General features: G+C 39.7%; 1 protein-coding gene across 1 annotated transcript in view; it reads left to right on the top strand.

Annotated features, from left to right (window-relative positions):
- Window positions 1-25,128, top strand: part of galnt14 (UDP-N-acetyl-alpha-D-galactosamine:polypeptide N-acetylgalactosaminyltransferase 14 (GalNAc-T14)) — a 238,557-nt gene that overhangs the window by 184,503 nt on the left and 28,926 nt on the right. The window contains exons 8-10 of the mRNA XM_076874145.1: window positions 1,864-1,948; window positions 14,255-14,358; window positions 22,834-22,960. Coding sequence (XP_076730260.1) covers window positions 1,864-1,948; window positions 14,255-14,358; window positions 22,834-22,960 — 316 coding nt within the window. The remainder of the gene's footprint in view (window positions 1-1,863; window positions 1,949-14,254; window positions 14,359-22,833; window positions 22,961-25,128) is intronic.

Here is a 25,128-nt window from a genome sequence, read left to right on the forward strand (position 1 = left end):
TTCTTAATGATTCTATGAATCATTCAAAGAATGAACTGGTGTTGTGTGCAAACTTTGATTTAGTGTTTGTCATAATTTAAGCTTCTAGATTCTTTTAGTTTGAGTTTAGTTCTAGTTGATTAAATATGATAAGATTATAGTAGACTAGACTGAAGTTGTTTCAGTTGACTAAAATATAAAGTGTAAAGGTTTGTCGTGTTTTCACCAGTGACAGTGGCGCCACATGTTTCACGTGTCTTATCTTCCTTGACATCAAATGAGAAACGTGTCCATATGGCTGCTCTTGTCTTTCTACCAAGAGTTGACATTTCATCACGTTTTGATGACAAACAGGGAGCGTGGGAGCCTCCCCCTCACACCCTGTTTTTTCTGTGACATCAAAAATGAAAGAAAGATTAAGCTGTGCCAAGTTACACAAGAACTGGACTGAAAATCAGTGGAAACAGGTCTTATGGTATTATTTAGCATGACAATAATTCCAAACACACAGCCAAAGCAGTAAAAGCACACAATGGACCACTATCAGCATGGATTGGCCTCCCCAGACCTCTACATTATTTAAGTAATAAGGGTCATCTTGACAGAGAACAGAACAAAAGGCAGCAAACATGCAAAGAACTTTGAAATGTCCTTCAGGAAGCCTGGGGAACTATTCCTGAAGACTACTAATAGAAATAATAAGAAAGATACCTAAGAGAGACCGATCTCTCACTCCAACCGGTCGTGGCAGATGGCTGGCCCTCCCTGAGCCTGGTTCTGCCAGTCAGCGATTGCCTTGTATACTGTATTTCCATGTATATGTGCACTTTTAAATAAATCCCTGAACATATTGAGGGGTGGCTCAAGACTCTTGCCAAGCATTGTCTATATGTGCACAGTAGGGTTCTCTCACACAGCTTTGAAATGTGCTTAAAGTGTTGGCACATAAAATGACTCTTTGAACAGTTAACACAGTCCTTTTAATTTGTTGATATCAAATTCTTAGATATCAGTCAGTTCGTTCGCTGCCATCAGGATCCTGACATCATCTTTAAGACCATCAGATGAGCTAAAGCTAAAGCTGTAAATGCTTTTTAAAACATTAAATTAGTAACTTGAATAAATGTAGAAAGTGAACATTTGTGAGCATTGTAAATGCTTTTTAAAACATTAAATTAGTAACTTGAATAAATGTAGAAAGTGAACATTTCTATTAGCTCAGCAGGATTATACTCGCAGATGAGCTAAAGCTAAACGGCCTGTAAAAAAGCCAGAACAACACATAACTGTGTTCTCTGTCTGCGATCTGCACTACCTCCCACTTTATCTGTTGACTTCATAGTACCTCTCTCCTTCCATTAGACTCTTTTACCAGTCTTATTTTCTTGGTGAAAGCAGTCCGCCAATCAATGCAGATAATAGGGCTGTCCACTGTGCACGCACAATCACACAGGAAGGAGAATCGATAACGATAGTCGTGCTTATAAAGAGCATTTTAATTATAGATGAACCTGTCGCTGAAATCATAAAAAAGACGGTCATCAGATCCATCTGCATTGATCCTGACATTCACACACATGTTGAAGTCTAAAGACATGCCAACAGAGAGTGGAGGGGGAGTACTGTGGTAGCTAATCCGTGACCTGGTGGACTGTAAGCACACAAAAAACTACACAAGCCAACACAACATTTTCTTTGCTGAAGTTTTTCCTCTAGTATCAGAAAAATAAAATATATCTCTATTTGTCTTTTCATTAACTATTTTATATACATATTCTAAAGAAAGCATAGCATAACAGTGACCTTGATGTTTTGGTACAGCACAGTAGCCTCTGTACTCAGTATTATTTAAAGCATGTTCTTTACTCTGTTGTTCTCCCTCAGGCTTTGATTGGAGTCTCCATTTTAAGTGGGAGCAGTTGTCGCCTGAACAGAGAGCCCGCCGGACTGACCCGACCCAGCCAATCAAGTAATGCACGCATACACAAAAACTCAAACATTAAAATGTATAACTGTGGGTGTATAGATTCTGAACCCAGGGCTCATTAAGTAAGTGCAGACAAGTGGAAACAGAGAAGGCAGAGAAGAGGAGGTTAAAGAGTAGGAACAAAGGACAAGAGGGGGAGTGAGGAGACAAAAGGAAAGAGATGCACTGAAGTCTGATGAAAGGATGAAAAGGAAAAAGTGTAATAGCACGGGTTTAGTTGTCTTCTTAGGATGAATTCTGAACAATTAAGTTCATTAAAAACTTGAAGAGTAAATGTTTTAAATTTTCACCAAATCCAGAAGATGCTGACGGTGAAATAAATAGATAACATTTTCATATGTATCGTTTTACAGACTTGAGTGCAGGGTTTTACTTGTTGCTAAATAAAGTGTGTGTGTATTTTTATGTGTGTGTGCGATTGATCCATACAGCATAATTATTATTAGGGACTCTGCAGGAGAAAAAATATTTGACTCAACATTTTTAGCAGTATTTAACTCCACCAATAACATATTTCTGTCTACAAGCAGAGGTTAAAGTGGGCCAGAATGATCTGGAATAACATTCTAGCAGCTTTCATTAATAACCAATTAAGATAAAAGCAGATAAAGTAAAAATAATCTGCTTTGCTTATCCCCAATGTTGGAAAGGACAACAACCTATAACAAAGAGCTTCAATAAAGCAGAACAACTCAGTATCTTAAAATATAACATGACCATAAGACAAAACAAGGAGGGCTGGATTTGGATAGATCCAGCCCTCCTTACTCATCTATAATTATAACCATACACTGGACCACATTTACAGGCTGCACAACGAAATCAAGCTACTTTGAATCATATTATGAATCTCTGTGCCAAATTAGAAACATACACGTGGATGGAGGATTGTAGCCACAGTTATAAAAGTGCAAAATTATTTTTCTTTATGTGAGGTAAAGTAGTGCAAATGGTAAGAAAGGTGATAAGTAGACAGCATCAGCAGACTGGTCAAATTTCTTTTTAGTGTATTTTTTTTTTCTGGCATCTCCATTCTGCCATCTTAAAACGACCTCTGTTGTCAAAATCTCACTTTTATATTTTACAGAACTTTACACACACCTGAACCTCATTAGTCTCTACTGTTTAAAAAAAAAGGCTAAACCAAACAACGAAATCTAAACAAAGAAACAGGAATAAGATTATTCATCTAATTTACAAACTCATTTACACAAATAAATGGTTTGAAAAGAAAACAACTTCACTATGCAAAAAGGAAAAACCATTTGGTTGTACCCAATAATAATGGATTTGATTTATATAGCGCTTTTCAAGGCACCCAAAGCGCTTTACAATGCCACTATTCATTCACTCTCACATTCACACACTGGAGAATGCAAGCTACAGTTGTAGCCACAGCTGCCCTGGGGCAGACTGACAGAAGCGAGGCTGCCATATCGCGCCATCAGCCCCTCTGGCCAACACCAGTAGGCAAGTAGGGTAAAGTGTCTTGCCCAGGGACACAATGATCAGGACAGAGAGCTCAGGGATCGAACCGGCGACCTTCCGGTTATAGATACGCTTCCCAACCCCCTGAGCCACAGTCGCCCAGTGATGCAATCAATGACATCATGATATAAACCCCATATAAACAGGAAGTGCTGGGCCGGCCCCTCCCCCACACCTGTTAAGGATGTAAGAGCTGAACAAAGGGACAAACTATTGTGTAATTTACCAGAAATTGACCTTTCAACAGAAGAAAATTCAAATGATCTTATGTTTCAGTAGTATTTGCTTTAAAAACATACGCATGGATGTAAACTGTAACATAAAGCTACCACAAACAAACCCGGGATAGTATGTAGAGCAAAGTTACAACAGCAATGTCTAAACTATAGCATTATGGCCAACTGTAAAATAACATGGGATAAATTATAAATATGTTTAAGGGACAAGTGGTAAATAAATTCAATCTTTTCTCAAGGTGTTAGAGCAGGTTAGCACAGTACATGGCAGTTCAGAATATCCTCAACACATTTCTGTTGGTTTTCCAGTGGGATCACACTTAAAGTAAGCTGTGCGAGGTGATGAATGACCTCCTTTTGCTTCCAAAGAGACACGAGTGTAACTCCTCAAAGTCGTACCGTGCCCTCCTCAGTCATGCTGCCAGGATTGCTGCAGATACACGAGCTACTATTAACTGAATAATTAAAATGAGCATGGTTGGTACTGCAAAAGGTTATTGGTGATGTGGGTGGTTGATTTTTTCATTACCAAGCTGCATCAATTCATTTTACTTATAGTTGTAAAAGTACACCGAGCAGGCACAATGACCGTAACACCAACGCTATCAGTAAGGTAAAAGTTATGCAAAGGAAATCAGGACAATTCGATTTTAGAAAGCACCCACTGCATAAAACAATAAATAAGATAATATAATGCCATGTAAAAAGGCAGAGTATAATACAACAAGGAGCAAAAATCTAAAGAAAATGAATACAGGTGTTGTGGTGTGAGGTAAAAGTATTTCTGTCATTTGGCAGTGGAGCTGAAAGCTGAAAATGTTATTACAGAAAGCTCTGCCTTTCCAGTAAGTGGTTCAGTGGGTGGCCTGGATTAATGGCAGTTCTTTCAGTGGCCTCCTCTCTACCACAGCCACCAGTTATTTGGATGCTGCGTCTGCAGGTTTGATACATTTAAAGATGTCTCATGCTACATCTGTGTTATTGGCAAATTGATACGTGTTACCAGCTTAGTTAATTTTTCATCTGACGCATCCCGGTGTCCCTTCCCACTGGTGCAATTGAGATACTCAACAAATCAGAAAGTAGTGTCACCCTATGGTCCTGTCTGTGCTCATTTGATCACAGACTTGTCGTCCTCTTGTCATCCCTGTCATGTGTTCATGCTTGCTGATGTCAACAAAGTTAATCTGGGAAAACGTCCGCACCTACAGAGTGGCTGGTAATTTCAAACAGCTCAACAAATACCACCAAGCATACATACAAACAAAAAAGTTGATATTTTATATAAAAGTTGTGATGTTCTGATTAAATTTATATTATTTTTTTAAAACGATGATACTGTACTTTTGCCAAAGGTTATACTAGACAGTAGGTGCAGATTATGGAACTGTGGAGTTTGCAGTAGTGTGATTTATAGTAATTGATGATGCAGGTGCAGAACAGCCTGTAGCATCCATTGGCACTGTTAGGTCAAAGGTACCAGACTTTAAATTAAACGTAAGCTGATGGTGGTTTTTAATATTGCTCACCAAATGTAACTTTTTTAGAAAACAGTCCGGGTGGAATCAAACCCAAACCCCTGCAGTCTTTCACCATATAGCTCACCTCACTTATTCTTAGCAAAGTAATATTTCTCTGCTACACCAAATTGTACCACCTTCAAATTCCCTTTTTAACCCATTTCTATAATATTTTTGTTGGAATAGCTTTTTGGTCCAATTATTTATACTTTTTATTTTATCTTATAATAAACTTGCCACACTCATGTGCTTGTTACTCATTTCAAACCAGATTTCTTATTATTTTCTTATTATTGATACTTTTAAAGCTAAACTGTGAAGGTTTTCTTCACTTTTGTGTTTTTTTGTGCATAAACGTTCAGAAACATATAGACAGAGAGCAGTCAAAGAAATGGTGGAAAACTGAGGCGCATAAAACTAAAACAGCATCAAAATTTACACCCAATATTTCCTTTTATTAAGTCCACATTGGCAAATAGAAATGCAGCTATGCCTTCCAGAAACGCATTCCTCAGTGTGCAATAGTTTTTCATGTGTTTACATTTGCCTTTGGGAAGTTATTAAAAACAAAAATCTACTGATTTTGCCTTTCAGGCCCATTTTTCTGCTTTTATTAAAAAAACCTGAACCCATTGTCATCCTTCTCTTTGTGGAATTTTTGTATTTGTTATGTATGTTCTATTCAAATATAGAGTAATGATATATGTATAATATGAAGTATATATAATGAATATCTTGTTTTTGTACAATGAGCTTAAACTTTTGTCTTTACAGTCTAAATTTCTCTATAGGTTGTTTATTATGAATGCATGTAAGTTTATCAGACCTCATTAGCCCCCGAGAGGGACAATGGACCCCCTAATTATCCTCTACCTAATCAAATGAGCCAAGGTGTGAAAACGGGTGTAGGTCACAATCAGCCAAGGTTTCGATGAGCTAATTGTGAAACCTAGGCCCACCCTATCATGTGACTTCTTGAGGTCAGACGGCCCAGGATGTGAGTGGGCATTAAGGCGTCTGGGAAGGGATCTCAAAACTGGATTGTAGATGGCAGACAGTTGGTGTCATAAACTACCGCCTCTGTTCAAAGATGGTCACTCACAGTGGACATAGATGGCCTCTTTTACTCCTCTTTCAAACCATCTGTCCTCTCTGTCCAAAATGTGAACATTGGCATCCTCGAAGGAGTGACCTTTGTCCTTTAGATGCACATGGACCACCGAGTCTTGTCCCGTGGAGGTGGCTCTTCTATGTTGTACCATGCGTTTATGAAGTGGCTGTTTGGTCTCTCCAATGTAGAGGTCTGGGCATTCCTCGCTGCACTGTACAGCATACACTACATTGTTAAGAGGTTCTTAAAAGGTTCCTTTTTCATAAAGCTTAAACTTACTGTTGGATCAGGTGACCCTGAACCATCCTTCATCATGATGCTTCCAGTAACTATTATCTACCGTCAACCTCCAACCACACATAGTAGGTGGCTGCTTTTCTCTGGGCTTGGTTCTTCTGGGGGTGCCTTCCTGTAAAAAGGGAGTTCTTTCTCCCCATTTTCAAGTGCTTGTTAATCGGTATCACCCATCAGATCATTGGGTTTCTTTCTTTAATATTGCAGGATCATTACGTTAGTATAAAAAGTGCATCGAGATGTGTTGTTGTGAACCAGTACTAGAAAAAAACTGCTGAATTCATAAAATTCCAAATAGACCACAGTAAATGCAGCTGACTAACTAATGTTGGTTACCTTATGTGCTATACTGCATGTAGACTAATTTTTAATAAAAAGCCCCAATACATAATTAATTTAAAATGGCAGTAATGGCCCACAATCACAGACTGTCAGAGTAGTGCTTAAAAAAAGCTTCTATGTCTACATAATGTAATTTTCTGTGGGGTGCTGTGATTAATGGCAGTGCTGATGTGCCCCACCACTGCTAGAATAAAAAAAAAAATGCAGTTCAGAAATCAGTAAGAAATTAATCATCCTGCTCTGACCTATTATTACTGCAGTGACCTCAGCAGGGTTGTGGCAGGCTGACCTCATCAGAAAAATAACAATAGTGGTCAATTTTGATTGGGTTAAAATAACTGCTGTTTACAGAGGCAGCCTTCTAAGGTCATGTAAGTAAAACCTCCAACCTTTCTCAGACAGGTGTTGACTGAGGCCATATATGTATATATTATGAAAGAGAAGTTTGACTTCTAACCTTTAATTACACTGTTATTTTTATCCAAATCATTTTCTTTTTCCTAAACACTGCCAAGTAGTTTAGTTGCCAAACCCAAGTGAACAATTAGTCAAAATTGTTATTTTCTAAACCTAACAACTAAAACTGTGTGGAAAAAAATATAAATAATTGAAACAATATTGTGTACTTACTAAACAAACTTATATAAAATGAACTTTTCTTTTCTTTTTGGTCTTTTAGTTAAGTTTCTGTGGTTTTGAGTGATGCTGAGTTTTTTTGTGATATGATGCTTACGTTTTGATTTGAATCTATTTGTTATTCTAGCCTCCCTGTGTTTCCCTGTCTGTTCACCACTTTGTCTTACTATGTTTAGGTTAGTTTCCGTGTTTCCAGTGTCTTCTCTTTCTTTCCTGTGTTGCTTTAACATTTAGTGTTCTTTTGTTTTTGTTGCAATAGTTTTAGTTTCTCCATATGTGATCATCCTGAATAAACACAAAAATCGGCTTTAATGCTGTTAACTCACAAGAGTTATTCACAAGAAACAAAACAACCATGAAGGACGATGCAACAAAGCAAGACTGAGACAATACACACACACACACACACACACACACACACAGGATAACGAGGGCAGAGGTAACAGGTGGGAACACAACTGAGAATAATTAACTTAATGAGTCGGGGGAACCAACACACGGAACAACAGTCGCCAAAATAAAATATGGAAGAGAGCCACAGCAGAATGGGGAGACAGCACTAACTTGACACAAACAGACAAAAGGAAAAACAGAGAGCGAGAAGACTGAAGGAACATCATGAGAACACAAAGGGGAACTAACAAACCTGACGTCATCTAAAGCTGAACTAAAAGCAAGAGACACATAAACTAACTCTCAGAAGCACAAGAAATCTTTGGCTCCTTTGGTGGTTCGACACTGGCACTTAAATCTACTCAAGTTTAGTTTAAATTTAGTGAAACATTGTGGTTTAGACTAAAATCCGCCCCTTCACAACACCAACCCTGCACTGCTGAGCTTGATGCCTTGGAAATGAAAGCAGGTTGCATAAGGACACATTGGCTGTGATGAAAAACCTAATACGCTAAAAGTTTACAAAACCTCAAATCATCGATGCCTGACAAATCATTTGCTGTGGAGAGATGAACAAACAAACAAAGGGAAGCCACAAGAGCCACAGAGCAAACACACATGCACGGTTATAAATAATAAACTTTGGCACTGCTCCTTCGTCATAAGTCAGATTGGTGGCAGGAACCCAGATTTGCTGCTGTGCCAACTTATGACTGCCTGACTTCATGCATGGTTTTTATTTTTATGTTTTGGTGGAGGCAGCGGGGCAGGCAATCACATATGGTGCGTGTGTGTGTGTGTCCCTGTGTTTGTTTTTTGGAGATGGATGTAGAAAGATTGTGGAAAGGTTGTAGCTTGTTCACTGTCATGGTTTCTACCTGCAAGTCAATGCAATGCTTTTATCTGCCATGTCAACCTCGTTACCAAGAGTTACCATTTATGCATTTATAAACTATACGTATGAAGACCATGATTGGCATTATGTATTTCAAAGCCTCCAACCCTAACCTTTACAACCACATACATCATATATATGCACTGTAACCTGTAACACAGATACTCGAGGAGATGAGTTGGGGTGCTTTTCACCACTTTTTTTTTAACAGCATCAGTTTTTGGAACAAATAAACACACAGGGGCAGTTGAACATTTAGAAGTGCTTTCATTTACTCTTATCCTGGTGTTTCAACCATGCAAACATTTCCATCTAGTATTAATTTACTTCTAGAAACAAGTTTCACCACTTAGCAGCCGTCTCAGTAATAACATAAAAACTGCGTGCATAAAATCACCATCTATCCATCCATATAATATCTTTACTACAATATTTAGTGGATGTGCCAGCTGCAGTATAGTTGAAAACTTCTGCTGCACCACATTTTCCCATATTTATCCTGCATGTCCTGTTTTCTCCTCTGCATTGATGATAAACACTGTAAATGTATTTTGGTACTTACTTACTGCAACATAAAAAAAAAAATAATCAAACCTTTGCTGTCAACCAGGGGTCTGAAACTTTTAGTGCTCAGTTTCATTCTCTGCTGTCTTTAATTCTGTAATTAATTTTTTATGTGTACAGGGAGTGCAGAATTATTAGGCAAATGAGTATTTTGTCCACATCATCCTCTTCATGCATGTTGTCTTACTCCAAGCTGTATAGGCTCGAAAGCCTACTACCAATTAAGCATATTAGGTGATGTGCATCTCTGTAATGAGAAGGGGTGTGGTCTAATGACATCAACACCCTATATCAGGTGTGCATAATTATTAAATATGTCCTTTCCTTTGGCAAAATGGGTCAAAGGAAGGACTTGACAGGCTCAGAAAAAGTCAAAAATAGTGAGATATCTTGCAGAGGGATGCAGCAGTCTCAAAATTGCAAAGCTTCTGAAGCGTGATCATCGAACAATCAAGCGTTTCATTCAAAATAGTCAACAGGGTCGCAAGAAGCGTGTGGAAAAACCAAGGCGCAAAATAACTGCCCATGAACTGAGAAAAGTCAAGCGTGCAGCTGCCAAGATGCCACTTGCCACCAGTTTGGCCATATTTCAGAGCTGCAACATCACTGGAGTGCCCAAAAGCACAAGGTGTGCAATACTCAGAGACATGGCCAAGGTAAGAAAGGCTGAAAGACGACCACCACTGAACAAGACACACAAGCTGAAACGTCAAGACTGGGCCAAGAAATATCTCAAGACTGGTTTTTCTAAGGTTTTATGGACTGATGAAATGAGAGTGAGTCTTGATGGGCCAGATGGATGGGCCCGTGGCTGGATTGGTAAAGGGCAGAGAGCTCCAGTCCGACTCAGACGCCAGCAAGGTGGAGGTGGAGTACTGGTTTGGGCTGGTATCATCAAAGATGAGCTTGTGGGGCCTTTTCGGGTTGAGGATGGAGTCAAGCTCAACTCCCAGTCCTACTGCCAGTTTCTGGAAGACCCCTTCTTCAAGCAGTGGTACAGGAAGAAGTCTGCATCCTTCAAGAAAAACATGATTTTCATGCAGGACAATGCTCCATCACACGCGTCCAAGTACTCCACAGCGTGGCTGGCAATAAAGGGTATAAAAGAAGAAAAACTAATGACATGGCCTCCTTGTTCACCTGATCTGAACCCCATTGAGAACCTGTGGTCCATCATCAAATGTGAGATTTACAAGGAGGGAAAACAGTACACCTCTCTGAACAGTGTCTGGGAGGCTGTGGTTGCTGCTGCACGCAATGTTGATGGTGAACAGATCAAAACACTGACAGAATCCATGGATGGCAGGCTTTTGAGTGTCCTTGCAAAGAAAGGTGGCTATATTGGTCGCTGATTTGTTTTTGTTTTGTTTTTGAATGTCAGAAATGTATATTTGTGAATGTGGAGATGTTATATTGGTTTCACTGGTGAAAATAAATGATTGAAATGGGTATATATTTGTTTTTTGTTAAGTTGCCTAATAATTATGCACAGTAATCATCACCTGCACACACAGATATCCCCCTAAAATAGCTAAAACTAAAAACTACTTCCAAAAACATTCAGCTTTGATATTAATGAGTTTTTTGGGTTCATTGAGAACATGGTTGTTGTTCAATAATAAAATTATTCCTCAAAGATACAACTTGCCTAATAATTCTGCACTCCCTGTATTTCTCAGTCCTTCGTAGCTTGTCTTCATTTAGTCCACAACTGCTAACAAAAACATGCCTGTGCCTGCTTATCACCTCTAATCTAGCTTCCCTTCATTGGGCAACATTCAGAATTCATTGTAAAATGTAGTAATTTCATGGGCAGGCTCCTCCTATTATTGCATTAGTTGGCCTGTCCAATCATCTGGTCAGAGTCTTTTCACTGTACTGTGGTCTTCTTTTAAATTCAGACACAAGGCTGCAGGAACCTTTGGAACAGCCTTCCTAAGCTCCTCCGGTCAGGGGTCCGTTCTTCGTACCTCGCTTACTACATCCAAGATCAAATGACACATCCAAGATCAAATCATCGCGCTAACTCTGAGCTCGCTATTCCGGTTCTCCGAACACACCTGTTGTTGACGATTAGTATAGCTGGATGAAGTAATGTGAGATAACTGGGTGGCTTAACAGGGGCTACGCATCGATAGTAGAAACATTGATCGGCAACCCTTTGATTGGTCGGCGAAAATGTCGAAGGAGCGCGCTCTGTATTTTTTGGCAGCAGAGCAAGAACTCTTGATTGAGGGATTTCAGGAGTTTCAGAGTTTAATTAAAACGCAAGGGAACACTGCAAAGGCTGCAAAAGCAAGGAGAGAGGGCTGGCAGAAAGTTGCTGACAAATTAAACTCGTAAGTAATTTAATAATAATAATAATAATGGATTGGATTTATATAGCGCTTTTCAAGGCACCCAAAGCGCTTTACAATACCACTATTCATTCACTCTCACATTCACACACTGGTGGAGGCAGCTACGGTTGTAGCCACAGCTGCCCTGCGGCAGACTGACAGAAGCGAGGCTGCCATATCGCGCCATCGGCCCCTCTGGCCAACACCAGTAGGCAGTAGGGTAAATTTATTATATTACACTATATTATATTATATTATATTATATTATATTATATTATATTATATTATATTATATTATATTATATTACATTATATCCTCTTTCACATTAGAGCCACGACAGGACCCACTAGAACATGGGAACAAGTAAAAGTGAAATATAAGAATATTCTACAGAATGGTAATATTTATCACTTATATTGCTTTTAGTCTCTTGGAAAGAGACCCTGAAATAATCTGTTTGTTTATAACAGCAACCAAGAAAAGGGCAGAGCAAACAAAGCACCCCCTCGTCAACAAGTTGGTTAAGTAAATAATACCCTCACGGGAAAATCGATATCTCTCTATGAGCACACTGTCGCGCTGAGCTAAAGGATCCTGTCTATCCCGCAATATACGCTGAATTCTGAAAACTCTCCTTATCAATCTTGCACCTTCCGCAATGGGTGGCTCGCGTATACGGACAGGACATGGCTGCGACAGGCTTCCCAAATCCACCTTCGCTTTTATAGCCGTGGTCTCTCATCTTGATTACACGAAGTAATTTACAATTACTACTCTGAAATATGAATTACATCTGTAATAATCAAATACATGAAATAGAATGATTAATAGTACATTTCCCTTTTTTTAGGAAATGACCTGTATGTATCTGTATGAAATCAATAAAAGGATCAAATACTGCATTAACTTTAGTTACATTGATAATATTTATTTATGGTAAAACAGTGGTAAAATATCGCTGTTGCTTTCGTATAAGTGAAGCGGACATACCTGAGTGGCCGCGATCTAATCCTGTTTACATAAAGTAAGCCTGCTCCCGAGCAGGTTTACGCTTACGGATCTGTTGCTATGACAGCAAGTCCCGGATGAGCTTTGGAGAACCGAACGATCCAAGATCACGCAAAATCGTCAACAATCAAATCCAGCTAACTTACTTAGCGAGGTACGAAGAACGGACCCCAGGTCAATCTGTGCTTTGGTTAAATTACTGCTGAAAACACATTTTTGTATGTATGCACACTTTTCTAATGTGTGTTTTCTCCAAACTGAAAAGCACTTTGTATCTGTATCAGAAACTGCAATACAAATAATAATGTTATTATTATTATTGTTACTCATTTCAGTGAAACTGCTCCATAATGCAGTGATTTAAACATTTGTCTAACAAGAAAAAGATCCTGTAAAAGCTCGAAGTGTGCAGACAGACTCGCTGTGGTCACCTTTTGTGAATAAGGGAGAAGCTGAAAGTAGCTTTATTTAAGTGACACTGCGGTAACGTCATCTGAAAAAGGAACGCGGTGGGCGGTCGATTGTGATGAGGTCTGCATTCCCGTAACTTTTGAGCTTAATTTCTTAAATGATCATTACTGAGATTTCTGCTGTTCCAGTCCTATGTCACATCATCGCTGCTGCACTGTGTGGTGTTGTCCGATCGGCCTCGACACTCTAGAGAAAAAATAGCCCTCGAGCATCAGTCCTCATAAAGATAGGGACACATACACATAAATGTCCACAAATAAACGCAGTCTTGTTTGTCTCATCCTATTCATTGCATTTGCCAAGTTATTTTATGCCATTTAACATCCTCACTTTCTGCAGTCAAAGTCTTATACACACACACACACACACACACTGCTACATTCCTTTAAACACACAAGGACAAATTGAGCTTGAAAAGAGTTTATGTTCTGCCACCCACATACGGACACACACACTCGGGGTGCTATTTGCAGGCGATGACAGCGGGATAATTGTTGATAAACAGAGGGTATTTGATGGCGCGTGCTGGCCTTCAGCTATTCAGTCGTCTCATTGTCCTGCATGTGTCTGTGTGATTGTGTGTGTGTGTGTGTTTGCGTTATGGCAAACAGAAAGGAAACGGCAAAACTCAAAGAGAAACTACACAGGAGCTCCTCGTGTTTGGATTAGATCTGATGAGATTCTGGAGAAATGTGAGGACAAATGTAAGCAGCTCAAGCACGTGTGAGGGCTGAAGCTTTTACTTTTCTTTCACATGTTTATGTGTAGCTAAAAAGTTAGGGTAGTGAAGGTAGTGAAGATTTATGCTTTTGAAACTCCCTTTTCATAAATGTTTTTTTTTTATCTGTTTTGTCATCTCTGGATGTTTTCGGGTCAGTAGTGAGACATAAATCTAGTAGACATGCTTAGGACTTAATTACAAATTACAAGGAAATGTTTTTCTCATCTTGTGACTCCCTTATTTTCCCCCTTTTGTTGTTTCTCTCACAGGACCCCCATCATTGCAGGCGGACTGTTTGTGATTGACAGGTCCTGGTTCAATCACCTTGGAAAATACGACACTGCCATGGACATTTGGGGTGGTGAGAACTTTGGTGAGTCATCGTACTTGGAAGAAAGGTGCTGTGAAGTTTAGAGGGAACTCGTAAAACATTGGAAACTAATATTAACGGTTTAAGCAGTAATATTAATGATGTTTTCTGTTGAGTAATTACATTTTTGCCACTTCTACATTTTTAAAATCATTTTATTTTTGTTGTTACAGACCACCCATCTCAAATGGACTAAACCAGTGAAACCATTATATCCTAACATTAGCAAAAAGTCAACCATCCATTTATGAAACACAAAATAAATAGCTCAAGCTGCATTTTCATCAGTATCTTTTGGTTTATTTACATTCAGTCAGTCCACTCTCACTGCAAAGAAACTGGAATGTATCTTTGGACCAAAGGAGGCCCACATTTTCAGTTTCCTATGAGCTGCATTAGGCTTTAACTGCCAGTGTTGCTTCGGGGTGAGTCTGGCCACAGTGACACAGTCACAACTCCACATCTGGAGCTCAGCTCAGATTAGCCCACAGACTATTTTCCTGTGCCATGACTGGGCATAAGAGTCCAAAGTAAATCAGATTAGGTCCAAATGTGTCTTCTGTCAGGCTGTGGATGGTGTCTTTGTCAGTACGAGGGCCATAAAACTGATTCAGACATAAGTGCAATTAAATTAGCTCGAGTTCGAACCATGACTGATGATTGTCATGCATTTTTAATGATTTAGTGCAAGGTGTACTTACAATGTGCATCAAAACAGCAGGATAACCTGAGTCATTTGTATGGGATCAGGTCCACTCTAACCTGGCTGATCGTAGCCAGGTTAGCCAAAAACGTTTAATTTACTGAATGCCAATGTGCAGACTTAAAAATGCATTTGTCCTAGCTGCCACTGGTCTTTTGAACAGTGTTTTTTATGTTTTATATGATTTGTTATTTATTGCATTTTGCTTTATGGTTGTGTGATTGATCCTTTATCCCAAAACATTTAAAAGTCCAAATATAAGGTGTTCTTCCCTGCAGATTTCACATTATGCAAAAACACATCAAGTAACGCAGATTGGTCCTTTTATCAGAGGAGTTATTACCAAATGTAAGGAGTTAACAAATTTTACAGATTCTTCTTCTCTCTTCCCTTATCGTCTCTTCTCTTCTGTGGCAAATTAAGGTATTCTGTGTTAAATTAAATGACGACTGCATTCATTATTATTTCTCAAGGTACAAAATATAAGCAGGAAAAAATATTAGTCAAGCACTCAATCTTATTTGCTAATGTTTGCAACATGCAGCTTACTGCCAGTTGCGCTGATTTTTAACACTGGAAAAAAGCATGTAGGATTTTTTTACGTTTATTGAAATGAACTGACTTCTCCTGTGTAACTACAAAATAAGTCGCCAAACTGACCATCTAAAAACATCATAACATCACAGAGAAACCTGCTGGATGTCTGCAAACTTGAACATCGTCACAAAATTTGTAGGATTATTACCTTAAGGGAAAAAATCAGGTCAGAATCAGTGAGTGGATGAATTATTAGCGGGTATGAGTTTCTCTCATGTTCAATAAATTTGGTACCTAACAAATTAAAGGTATTCATCACATTAATGCCAATTCCTATAAAAACCCAGAATTGCCATAAAGCAGTTACCGTATCACTTTGTACCATTGCACACAAAGGTCTAATTTGCCCAGAGATAAGGCACTATATCATGATCAGCTTTAATGAGCTCAGTGCTTCGGTTACAAGAAAGCCAAACCTCCTCTTCACCTGCAGTTCTACTGTTTCACATCTAAACTGTATTTTCTTCACTATAGTTTTAGCAACCCTGTCTTCTCACCACCAACATTCAGAAATGATTAATTTACCCAGAGCAAATCTGTGTGGTTGTCATGTTCACTGGCAGGATGATGCTTTAATGCAAGATTCATGTTTTTTATGGTTTTAGTTAAATATTTAAAACGTTAGCTTTCACTTGAAGGAGGAAATGGGCTAGTTTGCTTTTTTCATTTTATACCAAACGCTGCTATTATTTCCTAATCATAATCAATCTTAAATAACAGTGCGAGGTGCAGCCATAGTTAATAAGCATGCCTAAATTTAATTCCTCATTGTGCTTCCAGTGCTGCTGAAATTTTTAGATGGCTATTATATGATGGATGTCCCATTTTGATGGCTTACACCTACAGTCTGTGATTTCACCACATGAATCGAAATTGCACCAACTTCAGTGTCAAGAAGACTCGAGTTTCATGTCAGGTATCATCACTTGTGATGAGAACTGTGTCTGTCTGCAGCTCTGAGACAAAACAGCAGTTTTCAGGAAAAACAGAGACTCACTGTGCAAGTTTGAAGGTTAAGCATCAGGTCAGGGGTATTACAGTTTTTTACAGCCGCTAGGACACATTTCCCAATACTTAGGTCACTTTTGCAAAACTCTTCACACAATCCTCCTAACTGACCGTCAGCTTGGCAAAGCAGTTCATTTCACATTCAAAATGCACTACAACTACCAAAACACTTCATTCAGGTCTCAAATAAACTCATTCTTCCAGAACACTAGCAAAGGTTGACAGCCGACAAACACACTTTGTCACCCACAAAACAATGACCTGAAAAACACTAACAACATGTAGCATTACACAGTGTTTTCTTGTGTAAAACAAGGACACATCTCTGTTTATAATTTCAATATATGTTACTGGAATGAATCAGACATCATGCAGAATTCGTTAATATTTGTTTATGTATTTCTATTTTTTTGCACTAAGTAATCCCAAAATACAAGAATTTGTATACACACCATCCACTGATACACATACAATAGTAATGCTAATCTACTCGGTCTTCTCCATTTGGCCACAGGTTCTCATCCACATCACATCTTATGTCATCTAGGGCAACACACCTAGGAAAGAATCTTCTGGCATGCCAGAATTGAAGGAGTTGAACAATTGAAGGAGTAACACCTGTGCAGATGTTCATCTGCAATGAGAATCAGCTGTGGCTGGTTAAACTGCATTTTTAGATTTAAAATATGTTTCAATAAAATATTGCTGTTGAATTTTGCTGTCTTTTCAAGTTTTGCATTGTGTTATTGTTTTGGCCATAAGTTTAACAGTTTTGACAACAGTATGTAAGCACATGCAAAATGTCCTGTACGTACAAAGATTTTTGGCAGTTGTTGTGTCTGAGTGAGAAGATAATTCATGAAATTTGAGAGATGTAGTCATTGAATGCATTTTGTGCCAAAGCAATGATAACTGGTCCTCAGTTTAGCCCACATAGACTTCTGTTGTGCTCACTGTGTGAGGAGTTTTGCAAACGTGACCTAAGTATTGAGAAATGTGTCCTAGCGGCTGTAAAAAAACTGTAACACGAGCATACTTGCCATTTTGTTTTGACTTTCACAACACACAAAGACATTGTTGCCCAGAGTCACACTGTCATGGCAGAATTATACCATCATGTCCAGTGGTGTCTGAAAGATAACATCTATTGGAAACCAGCTGAACTGTGCATGTGCTACTGTACCCTAGCACACAGCACAACCTTCACTTACCACGAGCTCGACCAGATGCTCTCTGTAACCTTGTCCTTTTCCACAGAATTAAATTCAAGTTGAAGGTTTGGCCTTTCGACACAATAGTGGGTATCCAGTGAGCATCATTGACGCATACAGAATTTGAGATAGTGATCTAAAAGTAGGAGGACAGCTGTGCCCGAAGGAGACAACTTTAAAGGCGACTGCTCAGTAATTTAAATCAGATTTGAATTCAGATTTGTAATAGTGGAGTGACAGAGGGGGGAAAGTGAGGAGATAACAGCTTGTAGTTTTAGCATACACCTAGCACTGCATCAGATGCATGACTTGAACAGTTTCCCTGGTGTTGACTGTGTGATCACAGACAGCTGAGCCGATTGCAAAGACAGAGGGATGATTAAATTAGTGAGATAACTGCCAGAAACAAAGGTGAAGTTTTCATTCAACAAAAAAAAAGTCTTTACCTTCTGACATCCATCCAGCAGCAGCATCTGGCGCTCCTGCTGCTACCTGCCTCCAGTCATCTGAACTGTGCGTGTGTGTGTGTGTGTGTGTGTGTGTGTGTGTGTGTGTGTGTGTGTGTGTGTGTGTGTGTGTGTGTTTGTGTCTGTCTGTGGGTGTCTATGGTGTTGAATTCAGTTTGGTGATTGTTATACTGCTGCCTTTTCTCTGATCACTGAAAGATGGTTAGCCTGTTTTTCATCTCCCTTTGAGAAACGTGCGCACACAAACACGCACACACAAACACGCACACACACACACACACACACACACACACACTCATTTGCTCTCTGTCATGTTTCTGTCAGTCTCACAGGCTCTGTGTCAGTATCTCAGCATCTTGCTGACTTCTCTTGTTCTCCTTTGTACTCTCTCGTGTTTCACCTTTGCCTCCATCCCTCCTCTCCCTCATCAAACCAGTCCATGCTCTAATTTTCACTTCCTCTCTCTTCCATGCTCTCACTCTCCCTCTCTCCCCCCCTGTTACTGCAAAAACTTTGTGAAATTTTCAGCTTCTCTTTCTTTGGGGGAACGCTTGTTTCTTTTTTTCTCTGTGGACAGATAGAAACTCTGAGAATTAACACACACACGAGGAATGATGTGAAATGAAGTGAAGTTAGTTTTGTCTTTCATCTGTGTTGCAGTGCTCACATCAGAGAATGAGCACAGTGTAAGCAGGTCATATGAATGCATCCGCACACACATTCTAACACACATAACTCAAACAAACAAATCAGAGTCCATCAGTGTGTCATCAAATATTTAGGGAGGGTTGTCCCACTTAGCTGTGATGTGCCGAATAGAAAAGATACAAAATAGAAAAAAAGGACAACACTTCAAATAAATAAGCGTGAGAGACAGAATGGAGGTAAATTTAACCAGTTAACCTGACACACTTGATGTTTGCCTCCCAAAAGTATGTTAAAACTGGTTTCATCCCTAACACCACCTCTTACTTTAGTGAAGCTTGTTCTAGACATTTAAAATGAACCCCATGTCTGTGAAGGTTCTCAGTCATCCAGGTCATTGTAGTCAAATGAGCTTACAAAGAAAAGCGTCTGGACTTCTTTAAGTTGCTTGAAAATGGTAAATGGCCTGTATTTATATAGCGCTTTACTAGTCCCTAAGGACCCCAAAGCGCTTTACATATCCAGTCATCCACCCATTCACGCACACATTCACACACTGGTGATGGCAAGCTACATTGTAGCCACAGCCACCCTGGGGCGCACTGACAGAGGCGAGGCTGCCGGACACTGGCGCCACCGGGCCCTCTGACCACCACCAGTAGGCAACGGGTGAAGTGTCTTGCCCAAGGACACAACGACCGAGACTGTCCGAGCCGGGGCTCGAACCGGCAACCTTCCGATTACAAGGCGAACTCCCAACTCTTGAGCCACGATCGCCCCACAAAGTGGAAGTGGAAGGGGTTACATGAATAGGATGAATAGGATGAGGGATCTATGGAATCTTCGATACCCAGCATCCAGATTGACAGTCAAACCACTAGTAGCTCAGTGTTCCAACATTCAGTAGAAGGAAATATTCTCATGTCTAGAGTTTGACAAGGTACAACACTAATGCTACGGCAAGGGGGAGCCAGGATGACGGCTCATGGGGGCGATATCATCACCTCCACCCGAGATTGGGTACCAAGCCCCAAGTGCAATGGAAGGAGGATTGTTGAGTGCTTGAGGAACTGTCCTGAGAGAGGGTATCATGGCAAAGCTTGAAACCTGGATCCTCCGTAGCTGGTTACTAAGACTAAGTGAAGTACCATCTGAGGATCTGCTAGATAATGTGAACGGAGTACTATGGACAGTACCTCTGAGATTGCAAGTCCAGACTGACCAACCTGTGCCCTACCTGGATTGACTACAAGAAGGTCTATGACTCCAGTGCCCTGCACCTGGATCCTGGAATGCCTAGAAATAAACAAGATCAACAGGACCCTAAGAACCTTTATCAGGAACTCCATTGGGATGTGACGTACAACACTAGAGGCCAACTTCAAGCCCATAGCACAAGTCACCATCAAGTGCACGATCTACCAAGGAGGTAGTCTGTCCCCACTGCTGTTCTGTATAGGCCTGAACCCCCTCAGTGAGATCACTGACAAGACTGGCTATGGATACCGACTACAGAATGGAGCAATCGTTAGCCACCTCCTCGTTAACCAGGGGGAAGGAAGAAAGAACTTATGGGATCATGCTACAAGTATCTTGGAATCCCACAGGGAAATGGGAACCACTAACAGGCTGCTAGGAAAGCTAGAACCACCAAGTACTTGCAGAGAGTGAGGCAAGTCCTGAAGAGTCAGCTAAATGTTAAGAACAATATCCGGGTTATCAAAACCTACTCCCTGCCAGTGATCAGGTACCCTGCTGGGATAATAAGGTGCCCAAAGGAGGAGATAGAAGCCACAGACATCAAGACAAGGAAGCTCCTGACCATGAATGGAGGGTTTCACCCCAAGCCTAGCACCCTGAGACTGTACACTAAGTGCAATGAAAGAGGCTGAGGACTAGCTTGAACATCCACACCCATGAGCACATCAGGAAGATGGCCTTCACTGACAGCATGCTTAGTTAATACTTCAGGCAGCAAAAATCCAAGAAAAAAGAGGTGCAATAAGGACATGTAAGGACAGGTCCTTGCAGATACCACCAGCAGATAGAAGAACTGTCTGACAATCAGAAATCCTACCAGTGGCTGGACAAAGCTGGACTGAAAGGCAGGAAAGCGGCACTAATCATGGCAGCACAGAAGCAAGCTCCAAGTACAAGATCCATAGAGGCAGGGGTCTATCACACCAGGCAAGACCCCAGGTGCAGGCTGTGTACAGTTGCCCTTGAGAAAATCCAGCACATAACAGTAGGGTGCAAGATGCTAGCAGGCAGGGCATACATCGAACACCATAACCAAGTGACCAACAGGAACAAGTCCTGAGGTCAAAATGGGACACCTAGGGTAGTTGAGAATGACGGATCTAAGTTCCTGTGGGACTTCCAGATACATACAGACAAACTGGTGATGGCTAACCAACCAGACATATTAGAGGTGGATAAACAGAGGGAGATGGCCGTAGTGATAGATGTAGCTATACTGAATGACAGCAAGATCAGGAAGAAGGAACATGAGAAGCTGGAGAAGTACCAAGAGTTGAGAGAAGAATTTGACAAGATGTGGAGGGTGAAGGTAACAGTGGTTCTAGTGGTAATCAGGGCGCTCAGTACAGTGACCCCCAAGCTAGGCGAGTGGCTCCAGCAGATTCCAGGAACAACATTTGAGATCTCTGTCCAGAAGAGCGCAGTCCTAGGAACAGCAACGATACTGTGTTGGACCCTCAAGCTCCCAGGCCTCTGATAGAGGACGTGAAGGATAGACTGAAAAGGGGATTTTGAAGTGCAACATTTATTATTTACTGCTTCAGCCATGCCATTTGAAGCACTTTGGGCTGTGTGACAGGTGCTTTGTAAAAAACAAAGCTTAGGATGAAAGGCGACATTTATTTAGGGTGCCTTTCAAGAGCAGAACATCACAAAGTGCTTCGCAGAAGAAATAAAACATTTTTGAAAAATTACATAGTGACACTGATAAAGATACACAGAACAGATAACTCTATTCTTGGCTTTGTGTAAGGGATGAGCATTCTTGGGTCAATTGTCATTTTGTTTAGGATAAAAGAGAACCCCCCCCCCCCCCACACACACACACACACACACAACTTTAGCTTTAAAAAAACAAGAAAAATAAAACTTACATCACTGAATAAAGCTACTTCAGCCAAGTCATAAATACTTTTTTTCTGATCCCTCTTATTACAGTTGAGCATTAGTGAAAATACAGAGAAATATTTGAATAAGTATAATTTTACCATTCATGGCAGTTAATTGAGCTGGATGCCTGAATATCTTTAAACAAAAACATCCCGCGTCTTCATATACGAAATGTCTCTACCTGAATTTAATTATTTTTGACTTTGCAATCAAATTTTGCTGTAAGGCTTTTTATTAGATATTAAGCCTTCAGTTTCATTAAAGTCTTACAGACAGATTTACTCTTCGTCATTATTTTATTTTGAGACGTTTCTGTATTTGACTATAAGAACTCTCATCATCAACTTTATGCCATTAATACAAAATAATCAAAGCTGCTCCCAGTGATCAGCTCAGATTGTTTAAGTTTACAGTTTGTCACAGCTGCATGAAAACCAAACCAAAATTATCAGTGATTTTATTTACATTTTTCAGTACAACAGGAACAGTAACAGACTGAACTAAAGTAAATAATACAATATATTACAGAGTTACAAAATATAACAAATAACTCAATTATAAATATCCAGAATATTACAGAGATTAAATATATATGATTGACATTTTATACAGCTTTAGTGAAACTTTAATAATCGCTTCATATATCAATATCAGGGAATTTAAAAGTCTTTCTTATGTCTGTTTGTGTTGTGTGCAGAGATCTCATTCCGGGTTTGGCAGTGTGGCGGCAGTCTGGAGATCCTGCCCTGCAGCAGAGTGGGTCACGTCTTCAGGAAGAAACACCCATATGTGTTTCCTGAAGGCAACGCCAACACATACATCAAGTAAGTGTCTGAAGGATAATTTATAGAACTATTTTTATCACGGTTTAACAAAAAAATCAGTAATACTTGAGCATGAACCTTTGTGAATTCACTTCACCTGTTTCGGTGCAATTCAGAGGGACAACAGAGGTGTTGGAGAGGTGGCAACAGACCCTCTTCTTAGTCCTCCTGACTGAGTTTTTTCTACTTTTTCTTTTTGCTCGTTTCCTTGTCACTGCTGATAGTATGAGACGATACCTGCAGCAAATTTAGGCTGCACATGTAGCCCAGCTCCTCCACAATATTGTAAGGTTTGTTTAATCTCTGGGAACAGACTCAAGAGCATGGAGGAGATACCAAGAGGTGGCTCCTGTTGCTGCTGTGTTGATGCCTTTCTTTGTCACTTTCATTTGTACTAAAGCAGATGAAACTGATCTATAATGGCTTATGTTTCTTTTTTTTTTCTTTTTTTTTTTTTTGCCATGTATAAGAAATATTTGAGAAATTCAATGTTAGATTGAACAAAGTTATAAGTATCACAATTTTTTAAAGTGCTACACTTCTTGCAGCAAACAAATGTATTTTTTTTCCCGTCTGCTCACTCATTATTGACTCAGTGTCATGAGTCGACAGTGAATCACTATAATGACCATTTGGACCGAAGGAATCTGCTCTGTTCCTGACATTTAGAAGATCACAGTGTTAACACGCAGCCGTCTGTGTCCACACTCCAATGCTTTTGAACTCTCTCCTGGAAAAATTCAGTGAAAATATATTTTCAATAAATAAACCCTTCCAAGTGTATCTGTAGGCTCGGGACAAGAAGAAGCAGAGGGTTTCTGCTTGTACTCAACTGGACCAATCACATTTGAGCAGGCTTTGATTGCATCCAAGGAAAACATCAAACGCAAAAATAAAACGTTTACCAAAATAGAATCAGCTCTAACCCAAAGTCCAGAAAAAGTGGTCTTCAGACCTGCATATACTGGGTCTAAAGACTAGCTGGTCATAGGAATGACAAGAATTCAGCCTCAGCTTTGCTATTAAATCTCACAGCTAAGAAGTTTACTTTCTTCCATCAGTGGTCTCATTCATACTTGGCTCATATTTGGCTCTTTTCTTCACTTTTTTTGTCTTCACTTTCTAAAATGCAGCTGCATAAATATCAAGAATAACGGATCCCCTTTGAGGATATGTGCAAACTCATATTCCCACAGAATCTTTGATTTATATTATACCATTGCAGCTGTTATTAACATTATGCATGTCCTACCTTCTGTGTTTGCTCAGTCACTCAACATCTTTAATTTAATATGCTGGAGGTAAATTAATTATGTGAGGAATATCGTGTCTGTCTAGTTTCTGCTATCTCCGTGGTGCTGACCTTCTAGCCTAAATACTGTTTGTTAACGAACTTTGGTACTGAATTAATAACATATCTGACTTTTTTGTAAATTTATATAATCCTCGAGCATGCGCTAACCTTCCTGCCTAACTAATAATACGAGATCACTTTTGTGTGACTGAATTGCTGTGGCATGCAGAGGAAACAGACATGCAGCATTGCCATTCGGAGCTGTGTGTGTGTTGCAGCCTCCAAATGATGCTCCCATCATTGTTAAAGTGGATTTACAGCTGCCTGGGAGCCTTTGAGCTGCGAGCACAATATTATCCTATTAGCATAAGCTGTATTCTTATTCTGCCCCTGTCAAAGAGTTTGAACAGAAAGATGCTTTCAGGCAGCCCAATAATCCATTAACAGGACTAATGTGCTCAGAATGCTTCCGAATTGGTCTTGTATAAATAGATCAATCATGGCTACAATAACAACTCCATTTAGATTACAGGGTCAAGAACAAAGTAAACATGACTGCAAGGTGTGTTCCTAATAATGGCACGGTTTGGGATTTTGATCATGTTTGTGTCAAGTGATTTACTCAATTATTTTGTACTCCCATTAGTTTTACTTCCTTCCTTTGTTCTTCCCTTCAATTTCCTACCACACACATGCAGACACGCTTACAGTATAAGAAGTTTCTTGTTTTCCTCTCATTAGTCAGAGTAGTCAAGCTAGTTTCCTTTTTTTCTATTTATTTGAATATTTTCCTTGTGCTTATAAAAGGATTTCCTTGGGTATGACTACTGGCTACTTTTATGCTTTTATGCTCTTCTGGATTGTTTGCCATGTT

This window comes from Maylandia zebra, linkage group LG15 (genome assembly GCF_041146795.1).
Source record: "Maylandia zebra isolate NMK-2024a linkage group LG15, Mzebra_GT3a, whole genome shotgun sequence".
Taxonomy (NCBI): domain Eukaryota; kingdom Metazoa; phylum Chordata; class Actinopteri; order Cichliformes; family Cichlidae; genus Maylandia; species Maylandia zebra.